The sequence below is a fragment of the Hippoglossus stenolepis genome, chromosome 10, assembly GCF_022539355.2.
Source record: "Hippoglossus stenolepis isolate QCI-W04-F060 chromosome 10, HSTE1.2, whole genome shotgun sequence".
Classification (NCBI taxonomy): Eukaryota; Metazoa; Chordata; class Actinopteri; order Pleuronectiformes; family Pleuronectidae; genus Hippoglossus; species Hippoglossus stenolepis.
The window spans coordinates 2723184-2737177 of NC_061492.1; the positions used below are offsets into that span (position 1 = coordinate 2723184).

Consider the following 13994-nt stretch of genomic DNA (forward strand, 5'->3'; position numbering starts at 1 on the left):
TACATTACATTACATTTAGCTGATGCTTTTATCCAAAGCGACTTACAATAAGGATTTCTGCTGCAATGAGCGTAGAGCAGTGTTATTTAATTTCTCTTTGCATAACCCAGTTAAACGTTAAGTCAGCTGTTTGTGCAATAACCACAGAGGTGTCACGGTGACCTCGATGAATTGTTTTTCACAGCTCATCGCGGCACAAGGACGACAGCACGTTATCTGTCAGCTCGGAAATTCTATGTTGCTTGGCAGCATGAAATAAAAAACAACCCATAGAACACAGTTTTTTTTCTAGAGGAATATTTGATCTTTCTCACCGTGTTCGGGGAAACTCCCACTTGGGGTCGGATGGCAGCTCCAGCTCCGACACGTTGGCGAGCATCGGCCCATCGCTGGACGACAGGCGGGCGATCCGCACCAGTGGCGTGTTGGAGTTCATGGAGGAGTTAGAATCCAAGGACACCTGCTTGGGTGCAAAAGACAAACTGTTATAGACTCTGAAAGGAGGAAGGTGACATGTGTTTGAACAGAGAGACGGAGGGAAAAGAGAAGAGCCTGAACAAAACAAAAGCTTTTATCTCCGTGTTCTCGCAATGAACTTTGGGATAGAATTGAATCCTTTCATTGTAAAGAAAGAGAAAAATGTGAATCTGTACAAATAATTACATAAATATATTAAGAAGTGATTTAAATATAGGTTAAAATAGTTAAAACAAGTATTTTCTTAGATTCTGAAAGTGTGTTGTGAAACTGAAAGGACGAGTGTCGGAGCTCCTCTCAGAGTTTGTCTGAAAAACAGCCCGACTTCTGACACCAGCGGTGACTTTTACAAACAGACGGCCAGCGGCTGCACGCAGGAGGAGGCGGGGGGGTAACAAAGACGAATGGGGGTGCAGAGGCGGGATGGACGTCTGTATCCATCAGCGAGCTTCATTTCCACCTCGGCGGCGCCACCACCTGAAGCCCGTGGGCTCCGCGTTCTCACACCATTTATCTGAGTGCTGGGGCGAGCTGAGGGCCCCCCGCCTGGCTTCTGATGAATGTGTCTGCGTCAGCGTCTGCCAGCTCGGGCCCCTCAGGTGGGGTCCTGAAACAAACATGTCCACTTACCAGACTTCACTCCTCAACTTCCCAACGGAGGGAAAATGAGAAAACCGCTGAGATGTTGAAAAACAAAATAAAACTCCAAACAAACAGCAAAACTAAAAACAAAACCAATTTCTGAGGCATGAAAAGTAATATCTGATAGAACATGCCAGGAGGTTTATGGGAGATTTACTCAGAGTTATGAAAAAGAAAGGAGAGAAGCAGGAGATTATCTTTGGAAAAAAACGAAGCGAAGATTACAGAAAAATGCAATAAGACCTTCCCCTGCGCTGCCTTATACGAGCATGTGTCTGCAGGTAGCAGGAACAGAGCAAGATTTAGAGGATAAATTACAACATCTTCCAAAGAGATGATATTTCTTACCTGACACAACCTGACACGACGGCTTTTGAGTATCAGGGACGAATCAGATAAAAAGGACAGCTGAACCCCCCCAACTTCAGTTCTTAGAAATAAACGACCTTCAAGCAACAGGCAGGGGTGGGGGGCGACTCATCTGCATTTTAAACCTTCATGACATCGTCGGATCCACAGTGAAATCGCCAGATGAACAGTCGTGTGATTACCAGTCTCACATGAAACCAAGGGAATGAAGCCTGGTAGTTGCCAGGTAAGACTCAGAAGGAGAAATCGAAGCTCAGGAGCTCAGAGAGAAGTTTATATATACGAGAGTAAACTGGAGACAGGACCAAGGTTAAGTTAATGAAGGTGGAGAGAATAATGGATAAAATACAAGTTCTTTATTCTGGCCTGAATGAACCTTTATCTCTTCTTGGACACGGTCGGACATTGGTCTGATTCCTGTCCTGGCCACTGGGAGTTAATTAACCCCTTGCAAGAGCCATGCTAGGTGTTTCCCCCTGTTTCCAGTCACTAAGCTAAGCTAACACACTCTCTCTCTTTAAGAAAGCGCATGAGAGTGTTTTCCTCCTGCTGCTGGATCCTGTGTGAACTCGGCGTTGGACTCAGACCTGACTGAGGTTTGAGACGCGAGCAGCTCTGCAGACGACGCAGCTGCTCCACTTTGTGTTCCTCTCCAAACAGTTGAGGGGCGAGTGTGTGTTACACAGAGAGTGAAATCTAAAACTAACACTGACAGTCGCAGGAGGGCATAAATATCCCGGAGCTGAATCCGCTCCAAGATAAATGTGAACACATGTCACCAGCGTGATGCCGTCCAGCGTCCGCACCACGTCACCATAGCAACCGGACGGAGATGCCGGTCAGATAGACGTGCGACAACCTCCTGGTTTTATTTGTGTAACGTTGTCGAGGTTGAAAAGAAGGACCGTGCAAATATAAACTCTTTTGCAGGTTTCTTATTGTGGCACTGATGCAGAATTATGACGCAATTTTTCCATGATCCTCTATAACTAATTCAAAGTTCCTTCCTCAGTTAATAATCTCACTGCCTTCTTGTTGTTTTTCTGGAATAATCTCAATTCGGCTGCAGTTTTATTTTATTTACTTGTGAGAAACACCTAGAAAACCTCTCAAATTATTTTTCCAGAGCTTTGCCCGACTTGAACACACAACTGGAAATTAAAAAGGTGTTCCAGAAACCCAAGGATTCCCGGTAATCCCTGTAATGTCTCCAGACCTCTGGAGGAATGTCCCGCACGTCAGCTGCACCAGATTTGACCAAAATTATTCATACGCTAAAATTTTAAACACACAGCGAGAGAAAGAGAGGAAAAGGGGGGGAAAGTCTTGTGAGAATCTTGTATCTACTTTCTGTTACCTGTCTCTTGAGGGGGAACTTTGACAGCTTTTGCACCGGCGGCGTGGGCAGCGTCTTCTGCGTGGTCATCCTCATGCGGCAGAGGACGACGATGACCACGGCGAGGATGAAGAGCACGCAGCCCGTCACGTAGATGAGGATGTCGACGTAGTAGTCTTCCTTCTCTGGGCTCACTGCTTCGGGAGGAGGAGGAGGAGGAGGAGGAGGAGGAGGTCGCACACATCGAGCGTCAGGTCAAAATATGCACAACGACTTCACGCCAAATAACTCTAGTTTTTCTCAGTAGCACATTTCTTATTTCCACGGAGGCATAAATCAAAACAGAAGCAGATCACAAACTGGCCTTTGAACAATGAGAGAATGCATTAGCTCTCTGCTGAGACAGTAATCAGCTTGTAGTTTATCCTGCAGCAGGTAATTGCACCTGTGATATGCGTCTCCCAGGGGAGGTAATTATTGCGTTTGAATACCGAAAACATAAATGTCTTGAAATTGCCTCGTAGCCTTGAGACTTTTAAACAGGCGATCTGCTCTGATGAAAAAGCCCCTTTCGCTGGAGGCTGGAGTGGATGTTTGATTTGGTAAATTAAAGGGACGACGACATCGCAACGCACTTAAAGTGTGTTAACAAGCACACATTTACAATAATGCTTCATGATTAGGTCTGAGAATGAACGTTAACTGTTGTGCCACTGAGAAAAAACAGGAACAATCAGTTTTATGGACTTTCTAACATTTGAAGTGGTAGAAATAAGAGTTCAGAGATCCACGGAGAGAAGAGGAATATACCTGGAAGCACCGTCAGCCAAGCAGAGTGGTAAGCATAGCCGATAGAGTTCCCTGCCAGACAAGTGTACTCGCCCGCATCCTCAAAAGACACATTGGTCAAGAAGAGAACCTCGAGCTCCTTATCTGTGGTGTTAATACCGGCCGTCTGTGGAGGGTGAGAGACGGAGAAGATGGAGGAGAAAACAGAAAGAAGAGATATGGTGAGGCCAAAGCTTCTTAGAGGAAACACCAAACACACCCTGGAGAGAGAGCACCGAGGATTTAAAGAGGTCAGCAGTGCTGTTTTTCCTCTGACAGCTGACAGCACCACCACCAACACCTGAAAATCACCCAAGCAGCACCGTCACCATGCCGGGAAAGAAGCTTGATGGTTCAGCCTCAGGTCACAGGCGACCCTGACACCTTGGAAACTAAATATCTGTTGTTAAAAGCAAAACTAATTCAACTAATTAAATCAGAGTTTCCTTGATTCATTTGACCAGAATTTGATTCGTGTTGGAAACTCAAAAATAACTTGATAATTGGAAGTTTTTTAGCAGCAGGGTACATTTGTCAGTCACTTGCAGCAGCACCTGTGAATTCAAACTGAACCAGTTTTCTTTGTCTGCAGAAACCACGGGGACAAGAAATGTTCTTTCTTTTTATCCCTCGTAAAAACCCTTTGACGCAGCTTACGACAATATTCTTAGTCGTTGTTTTTTGGGCTGAATATTTTACAGGAAGCCGTTTGCATCGTCTGATCTTTGGGGTTTTTCTTCCAGGGAGACCTCAGGGATCTATTCTGGGTCCGTTGCCTTTTTAAAAAAAAGATCTTTTACCATTATTGTTTGCTGATGAAATACATCAACACTGATTTACTTTCACTATTGTTTCCTGTAATTAACCTTGACATCACTCAAAAGGAGCTCCGCATGATGCCGCCGGGGCTTTTCCCCTTTCGGTTGGTGTGATGATCAGTGGGGGAGTGCGTTTCAAACCCAGTATCTGATGTGGCCTGGTAGGGGGATGAGGTGGTGGTGGTGGTGGGGGGGGACTCTCATTCACCAGACTTCAATAATGAACAGTGACATCAAGACCCAGTCATGAATCAGAGTCCTGCTGCACGCTTTCATGTAAAAGCCGGTCTGTGTGTGAGCTGTATGCTCGGGCTGGTGGGAGGTTTCATGTGGGCGTTTATATGTGTGTGTGTGTGTGTGTGTGTGTGTGTGTGTGTGTGTGTGTGTTGTGTGTGTGTGTGTGTGTGTGTGTGTGTGTGAAGCAGGTTTGTGGGGGAGCGAGGCTTCTGAAGTCGCTGCGGTAATTAAAGGTGTGACATCGTGTTTGTTATCGACCGGTGGGGGAGACAAGGTGGCCCTGGGTGTTTAAATAGATTATATCTACTCGCTAACTGAAGGTGAACATTTAAACTAAGAACCCAGACGAGCTATTCGTCCTGTTAAAAAAAAGACCAGTAAGCCAATGAAACCCACCACCGAGAGGAGCCCTGCAGAGCGGGGGAGACACAGCAGAGGATTGTGGGTAAGGCGGTTGTCGGTCTGCGCTCATTTACCTGTGTGGTGCAACTTAAGCCAGAAAGCGTTCTCTGACTTGCCCACAAAGTTCGAGGCGCGACACCAGTACTTCCCAGCGTCTGTCTCTGTCACGTTGGACAGTCTCAACTTACTGTGGGCCTCAGTGTGTTTACTGACCACACTCTGTGAAAAGCAGAATCAAGAGGCACAGTGAGGCCTTGACAACAAACTCCTGCAGGAACACGTGCAGAGAACAGACTGTTATACATGCAAACCTGCAGAACAAACACAAATACACTCATGCACTGAATGGTTGAATACCTTACTTCTGTACTTTAATCATTCCTCAACCAGAGGCCATGTTATTAGATCGTCAGGATGACGTCAGAGCAGCATCTCTACGGCTCAGACTTTAGAACGATGTGAGTCTTCTCATTAAAACGCGTAAAACGAAAGCAAAGGTGTATTTTGCCAATTTAGGCGAAAGCGTATTTCCTGAAGTAATAAATGATTCTTTAAATGAAAACGTGAAGGCCTGTGACTTTTGTTAATTTACATGAAAACTGGAGAAATAGACGGACGTGTCGAGCGGAACAGATTAAAAGTGTTAAAACCTTAAAGAACACACACGTACTGTACGTTGCAGTAACACACGCTGCCTATTGGTGTCAATCTTCCAGAGTGTGTGTGTGTGTGTGTGTGTGTGTGTGTGTGTGCACGCTACGAGCATTAACACACCATCACGCCCTCTCTCACACACTCTGCCTGTGACGGGCTCTCCAGCAGAGAAGCTGCTGATGAATAATTTAATGGGCAAAGCACATAAAGGGGGAAACATATCATGTTTTATGGTTTCTTAATGAACATCCAGGGCTCGGCTCCAGACGCCTCCCTCTCCCTCCCCACGCCGGCGCGAGTCGCTCATCGTTAACGTTTTTTAAAATATTTTGTAAGCATCAAAAGAGCGATTGAGGCGTTTCTTACACAAAAACATGGCACGGCCCCCTCCCCCCCCCTCCCATCCTCAGCTGTATTTAACTCCTATAGAAAATGCCACACATGAGATGCTGCCAGGAGTCTGAATGAAGTGTGGTGGGGCCAGAAAGACAGACAGGGGAGGGAGGGAGGGAGGGAGGGAGGGAGAGACACATACAGTAGATCTCAGTAAATACTGTTTCAATTATGTGGTAGTCGAAAATAGAGCGTGGAGCCGCGGTCTGGGTCGACAGGCTCGCTCTCCCCCTCTCTCGCTGTCTCTTGGTCTGTGTCTCTCCTCCTCTTTCTGCCCTCCTGCCCGTCTGTTCCCACTCCCTCCTTCATCCCTCCTTCATCCCTCCTTCATCCCTCCTTCATCTCACTCCGCCGCTGCCTTATTCGCTCTTTTGCATCGCACCAGACACGAAACAAAAAAAAATGCTTTAACAAGTTCAAACGCTGGCGTCACGCGTGGATCAGACCTCGAAGTTGGTTGCCTGCAAAAGTCGCGACGGTAATTTGATGAAATCGGACGTTTTGCTGAAATCGAATCACGTGACCATGAATGAATTGAGGTGTTATTTGAAAGGAACAATCTTTAGAGATGCTGATGCGAAGCTGTGCCGCCGGTTGTAGCTTCATATTCACACTTTGTGGAGTCTTTTTTGCAATGTGACATGATTCTTTATGAGTTTTCATTATTTTTTTTTATCTCTTGCACTGTGGCACAAAACAGGGAAACTTCTGAAACCATAATCACAATCATACTGCCCATTTGAATTAGTGAGGATGTAAATATATTGTATTATCTGATTAAATAGTTGCTTGGTGCAGAGCTGAGAGACTGAGAGACACTAATGTGGTTATTAAGCTAATTACATTTTTTCCCGTTTGAGCCTCTCGTGAAAGGAGATTTTTACAAATATCTTCCAAAGGGCAGATTTATTAAAACTCCGGTCTGTAAAACACAACGTTTGGGAATTGGTGACTTCACAGTTTACTTCACTGGCACAAAGTTTGGGCCAGAAACTTTTTGGATGAGGTGACGAGACTGATGTCTAATAACTATGAGCAGAGACATAAGTAAGGAAATGATGAGCTACTAGTGCTTTTATATTTTAATCGTAGCTGTTTTTGTGGTTTTGTCCGGACGGAGATATTTTGTAAAACGAAGGTCGTGTGGACGGAGGTTTTAAAGAAGACCAAAAGTCCAACATTCCAAGAAATAGATGAAGCCGGCATAGTTACAGATTCCATGTCTGAGACGAGCTTCTCTCTCGCCTCTTCGTTTTTCCTCCTCCTCTCTCTCCCTCCCTCCTCAATCTCTAAGTCTCTCGCCCTCCATCTTTACCCACCGCTCTGTCACACATTCTCTCTCTCCCTGCTGACTTTGCCCTTCCTTGTGTTCCTCCACTCATTTTTTCCATGGCTTTCTTGGGTGCCTCTTCCCTCTTTCCCTCTCCTCCTCCTCCTCCTCCTCCTCCTCCAAACCACGCGACGCGGCACATCTGACGGCAGCGGTGGTTAACAGAGCCCGTCTCTCTCCCTGCGTTGCCGCCACCACAGCAGTTAACTTAGTCCAAACCAGATGTTTTTATTCCCTCGCTCTCTATAGAGGCAAATGAAAAATAAAGAAAAGGGGGGGAGGCCAAGTGAGAAAGCAAAAGCCCTTCTCATTTTTTTTTTTTAATGTCTTCCTCTCTTCACTCTAGATAAAAACAACAGGCCTCTCAGTGGGTTCAGGGTGTTGTCCTCTCTGGGCCAGGAATGCTTTCTTCTATTCCCGGGCTCCGTCGCTGTCTGGGGAGCGATGAGACCTCCAGGAGTTGCTCTTTAACGGTAGCTGAGTTTTTCTGACGACTCGCCCGCTGCGTTTACTTAACCTCTCTCTCTCTCTCTCTCTCTCTCAGGGGATTGAGAATTACTTTTTAAAATGTAAAAAAGATGCAGCATCGGTGCATCAGGCTGCAGAAACGGGACAAAACTCACATCTGGACGGTTTGAAACGAATGTGATTGATGCACATCCTCTGATATATGTTTATTATTTTAACTTTATATAAATCTCTCTCTCTTTTTTAATCTTTAAAATATTCACCATGGTGTTTTACGGGTTTGTAAATGCGTATTTCTGCCCACGTCAGGGACATGTCATAGATTTGATGAAATATGTTTCTGTTCTCCTGACATATTAATCAGTTAGATGTCAGATGCTTCCTCCTCCAGAAACTTTGAACATTTTGAAGTATAAACACTTAATAACGATCTAATTAAATTGTATCCATCGCCAGCACTTGTCAATCATTCAGTGCTCACATATAAGAGCAGAAACCCACACTGTGAAATACAGTGATATTATTATTAATGAGTGTTCGTGCCTGTGTGCTGCAGGTGAGGCATTTCCTCCCCATAATGACGCTGGAGTGTTGGAGGAATGAGCTTGTCAATTACACGCTGCAGTGAGAAGAGCCCGAGGGCCCCTGGGGCCCCGCAGACCCACCGACTGAAAAACTCATTAAATAAGACATTTAGGAGAGACTAATTAAGAGAGAAATTATCGTCAGCTGAAGTCGACTCCAGGGAAACGCCGGTGAGACTCATGGCGGCTGAGCGAGCGTCAGGTTGACCCACCTTCAAGATGTTGACGTAGGGGACGCCGTCATGGCCGTAGCGACTCCCGTTGACCTCAATGTGTTTCAGCCACTGGATGTGCGGCTGGGCGTCGCTGTAAACTTTGCAGTGGAACTCCACGTCGCTGCCCAACACCACCGTCTGATTGGCTGGGAGGCCCGCCTGGAGTATGGGCCTGTGAGGGGAGCGCTCTGAGAGAGAGGAGGAGGAGGAGGAGGAGGAGGAGGAGGAGGAGGAGCCATTAGCACAGAATGATGCGCTGCAGGAAATGTCGTTTTTTAAAAATATATTTTCTTCCATTAACAACACTCGTGGGTTTTTCAAACCACTTGCGTATGTTAATTTATTCGCTGTTTACACAGAAGCAGAAGGGAAAGTAAATGTTTCCGTGTTGTTTACCTAGAACATCCAGCTGGTAGGTGTGGGTGATGGTGCCGTACTTGTTCTGAACTACGCAGGTGTAGTTCCCCCGGTCTGATGGCACCGCGCTCTCCATCACCAGACTCCACTGCTGGTGTCTCAGCTGAGGGAGACAGGGGGCAGAGAGAGGACAGTCAGTATCTGAACACATCTCAGGGGGAGTCTGGTTTTATTTGCAGGCTATTTGACAAGCAACACAGTTTTTATTTCATATTTCCTCCATTTGTTAGGAAAAGATCAAATGAAAGTCTCCGAAGGTTTCAGACGGACACTGAGGAAACTAAGGAAGAAATTGCAGATGTGTAAATTAAATTGCAGTTTAAATGTGGATATAATCACAACCTCGTTCTATTTGTCGAGACGAGGTGAGTGAGCGCCCTGGCCAGAGACGACCATCCTCTCCGGCCTCTGATCTGTTCCTGCCTTTGATATAAAACATCACAGAGCGGCCAGGACGGTAAACAAGAGCGTGCTGTGTGCAGCGTGTTTAAATTGAAATACAACCTCAGCTTCCTTTTATCAATTGCAAACCGCTTGATACGGAACAGCCACGAAGAGGAGGAAACCATTTTTTCGACAAGATGGGAAAACGGTTCTGCATTTGCCCACAGCACCAAATAAATGGGCCGGTGATTTTCGCATTGTGAAAAAACAGAACAGCCGAGGTGGATGTGGTTCTGTCGGAGGAGAAGTGTCACGTCTGCCTGGAAAAGGTCGTGGAAGAGACGTGGGCAGGTTGGAAAGACTTCATATTATTTTTTTCAGCTGCCTTGCGTTGTTTAGAAACTCTCTGATGTAGGATTTATTTTTACAGTTTGCATTCATGTTTAATTTCAAATGTTAAAATGCAAAAAAAGCCAGATGACATGCAGAAATATCACAGGACATATACAGGCAAATCTTAAAGATGGAAAATGGCTTGATGATGAGAGAGTGCACACCTCTGCCAAGGCTAACGACCTGTTTTGCCACGAGAAAGAAAGTGAGAAAGAATCTGCTCGATAACAATAACAGGTTCTGTTCTTTTTTCTAAATTTAATGGAAATCGGTTCAGTGGATTTTGAGAAATCCAGCTGACGGACAAACAAACGGCAATGAAAACGACGACAGCATTAAAAACAGCAAAGCCTCCAATGATATAAATAAACGTTTGACTATTTTTATAAGCTCAGCTCGGTCAGTTTTCTCCTCCTGCACCGAGGCAGGGTTTTATTTTGCACCTCTTGGTTCCACTGTGCCAGTCGAGACAAATCCGTCCCTGGAGAGTGGAAGGGTGAGTCTTGCGTAGTGATTCAGACCAGGTGTGTCTGGACGGAGGCAGCGCTCAGACGCTAACGTGACAGATTCAGAAGCTCAGGGGGCGGAGCCAGCGAGCGGCTCGGCCCAGCGAGGCGAGAACCGAGAACCTGCTACGCACTGATGGGCCGTCTCCACGGGTCGAGAGAGGGACGACCCCGGCGGCTTAAGTGGAAACATGCCATGCAGACGCTGCTGCCGCTCGGCTCGGCGCTCTGCTCACGGCTGCCAGACGAGCACGGCGTGAACTCCTCCGAAGGAGGTCAGAATTACTAAAGACGGGAGTGAGTGATGTCAACAAGGAGGCTATTCAGGGTGGAACCCTTCACATCACCTGCGTAGGAAAATGTGCTGGACCCAGAGAGGGCTCAGTGTTTTCACAAACCTTTCACCCCACGTGTTGAGGTAACTGGCCTTTCACACAATGTATACATTTGTAGGTGGAGGATCACACCCTCCTCCTCCTTCTCCTCCTCCTCCTTCTCCCTCTGTCTTGCCGTTTACACTCCTCCACTCTCTCTCACTCCCTCTCTCTCTTGGAGGCGCATGCGGAAAATAATTCAACAGTGTAAATATTATGCCTGTGTGTGCTTTTTGCAGTTGCATGGTAACATAGACCAGGCTGCCCGCTCAGCGCTGGCAAATGGGTTTTCAGAGCGGCTGGCTCCACCCCGTCTACCCCTCTCCGAGCCCAGGAGTCAAACTGAAGTCAATGGCTGCTCTCATGAGCAGATGAGTGACGCCTTGTGCTGTGGTCGCCGAGCTCGAGTTGAGCGGAGAGAGGGGGGGGGAGGGGGGGAGAAAAAACAGCAATGCACAAGGGGCTCAGCTGAAAGGTGGTAAAATACGAGCTAGGAGTCGGTTTGAAGAGGCCGAGACCACCAACAGAAACAGAGGGATTCTGTGAGCAGTTATTTATGTCTTTAAAGAGCCTGAGTTTTATAATAACCAGAGAAAGTTCCCTGTAGTCTGAAGTCTGTTTGTTTATATTTACTTTAAAGTGAGACTATCAGAAAAAACTGTCTCTGAATTCATTCTACTGTTACACTACATTTTAACATTATTAACTCCCCATTCTCCAATAACTGTTATTCGTGGGAACAGTGTTATACTCTCACTAACTATTGTTTCACACGCTCTCACTGAATTGATTGTTTAGTAACTCTAATCTCCGAGTGACATTTCTACTTTAATTTCCCCTCCGTCTTTCCATCGGCACATTTAATTATTTTCTCCGAACATGCCGCCTGCTTTTATTGCCGTGTTGCACCGGCTAACCCCTGTTGAACCTGCGGCATTAGCCCCGAAACGTGATAATCCCATCCATTCCAATCGTGCCAGATTCCAAACAGAATTAAATTATTAAGGAGCTTACAGTAGAGTCATACGAGGCTTTAAAGGTTTTATGGCTTTGGCCGTGGACCTGCAGAAGGGCACCAGCCATGGGAATGGACAGAGAGTCTCACACTGCAAGAAGTGTGCATCCGAGGGAGACGTGTAACCAGCGTATGTCGTCCGTGCATGAAGGGAAGAGGACAAAGGGTTTGGATTCAGAGTTTGGTGCATGAAACATCTTGGGACACATTTAGTGATCGGCCTTGTTTTGAGATGTTTGTACTTTCCTCAGCGAGTCTGCCATGGACAACAGACAAGTTGCTTCACTCTATTGATAGATTCGGTTATTTTAATCCAAACACACAAGTTAAAGTGTCGGGCCGCCAACTCAAACGACTTGTCAAAGACACAGACAGTTTTTTTTTGCAGCGGAGCAGTTGTCTGAGAAAACACAGGAAGCGCCGCTCCCTTTACAGTCCGAACCCGCCGTCTTCACCTCGCAAAATAGCCCCGTCAGAACCAGCGGGGGCCAGTTACCAGAATTTATGGCCGCGTCAGAGCGGACCAGTGGCCCGGATCTGTGCTACCGTCTAATTTGACCCACAGAGAAGGAGGAAGCAGATAGAGGCGGCCCGGAGGACTCGCTATTAAAGCTGGGAAAGTTTGTGGGTCTATTGACTTTGACTTTGGCTCGACACACCACTGCATCAACATGGAGGAGAAAACCAAATCTAAAACCAGTCTTTTGATATGTGTGGTGTGTTTGGGTAGAGCGGCAGGGGAGGGAACGCCAATGACCATAACGGGCCTTAAATTAAAAAGAGTCCAAAAATAATCTTGCAAAGTGTAGAAATTCCTCGGCGGCCGACGGGGAGACTCACAATCCGGGGCCGCGTTAAACTCTGGACGGGAAAAACAAGGATTTAAAGTGCTTAAGGTCTTAAAAAGCAACAGTGTGGAGCCGCTTTAAGGGCCCGGCCTCTGAAACCTGTCAAAACAGGGATTGATAAACCAGTTAAGCTCAGAGCGACCTGGACGGAACGAAACACAATAATTACTTTGTCAACTTTTGTCTCGCTTGTGCCGCCGCAGTTTAGCATGAGCACAATAAAATCCCGTTGGCAGCATACAACAGCATTGGTTTTGCCTGTCAAAGACTCAATGGGCCGGTGACACGCCCATCTCTCCCCACCTCCATCTGATGGCTCAATAGAGAAGGCGACCTTTGACCTCCGAGGCTCCGAGCGCCACCGTTGTCTGGGGGCGGTGCACAATGCTCCGGCACGTCGTCCCTGCTGGAATTTTATTTTCCACTTTACAAATGAGCCACACATCCCATTTACCGTTTCATTTGGTTGCAACGAGCGTACGGTTGAGTTCTCTGTGTTGCATCTCAATGGACTTACAAAGTGCCTGTGAGGTGAGGATCCACAGACCCTCAGGTGAAAAGGACTCGCTCGTCACGGGGGTTTGAGGCCATTTGTACGACGCCATCGATCAAAAGCAGCTTGGGTTTAATTTTTCCCACTTATCTCTCGTCAGAAATGATCTCATCACGCTGCAAAGTGTTCAGGAATATGGAGAATACTCATCTATCTGTGGACTAACTGTCTGTGCGTCCGTGGCTCGTACATCTCGAGAACCGTTCATCTCAGCGGCTTCACACTCGACGTGCTTCCTCTTTAGGGCCCAAGGAAGTGATACGTTCAATATTCATAAACCTTTATTAATCAGGTACTGAGTTGAATAGGTCTTCTTCTACGTCCTACGATAAATTGCCACAGCGGTCGACAACCGGCGGTCCAAGGCCACTAATGTCTGTCCTGCCAGATAATGAGATTATCTTTATTTCATCATATCGGACAGAAACAGACATTTACTGGTGTTGATCTCCGTTATGGCAACGACATTTACAGAATCACTCAGTTTGTCTACAAAGTAAAAGCTTGTCTTTTTTGTTGCAATGCTCTATATGGAGTGTAATTACAGAGCTTTTATTTTGTGAAAACAAACAAGAGCAGCTCAGTAAATCATTCAAACTTAAAGCCAGTTTCACCACAGGCGAAACAAACGGCTCATTCCGAACAGGCAGGTTTCGGACGAACTGCACTAGTTTAACTGGAACTGAAATCTGGATCGATGAGCTGCTGTGATCTCACATCTCCCACTCAAACAACTGTCTCATTGCAGTCC

At 46.4% G+C, this 13994-nt stretch overlaps 1 protein-coding gene across 6 annotated transcripts in view; it reads right to left on the reverse strand.

The window, feature by feature from the left end:
* fgfr3 (fibroblast growth factor receptor 3) overlaps positions 1 to 13994 on the reverse strand; it is a 66710-nt gene that overhangs the window by 9838 nt on the left and 42878 nt on the right. For 2 of the 6 annotated variants that reach the window (XM_035167870.2, XM_035167866.2), the window contains exons 6-10: positions 9150 to 9273; positions 8751 to 8941; positions 3635 to 3779; positions 2846 to 3021; positions 315 to 463 (exon numbers count right to left, since the gene is read on the reverse strand). In XM_035167870.2, coding sequence (XP_035023761.2) covers positions 315 to 463; positions 2846 to 3021; positions 3635 to 3779; positions 8751 to 8941; positions 9150 to 9273 — 785 coding nt within the window. Of the gene's footprint in view, positions 1 to 314; positions 464 to 2845; positions 3022 to 3634; positions 3780 to 5183; positions 5329 to 8750; positions 8942 to 9149; positions 9274 to 13994 lie in introns of all 6 variants that reach the window. The other 4 variants (XM_047341625.1, XM_047341623.1, XM_047341624.1 and 1 more) reach the window with 3 other exon arrangements.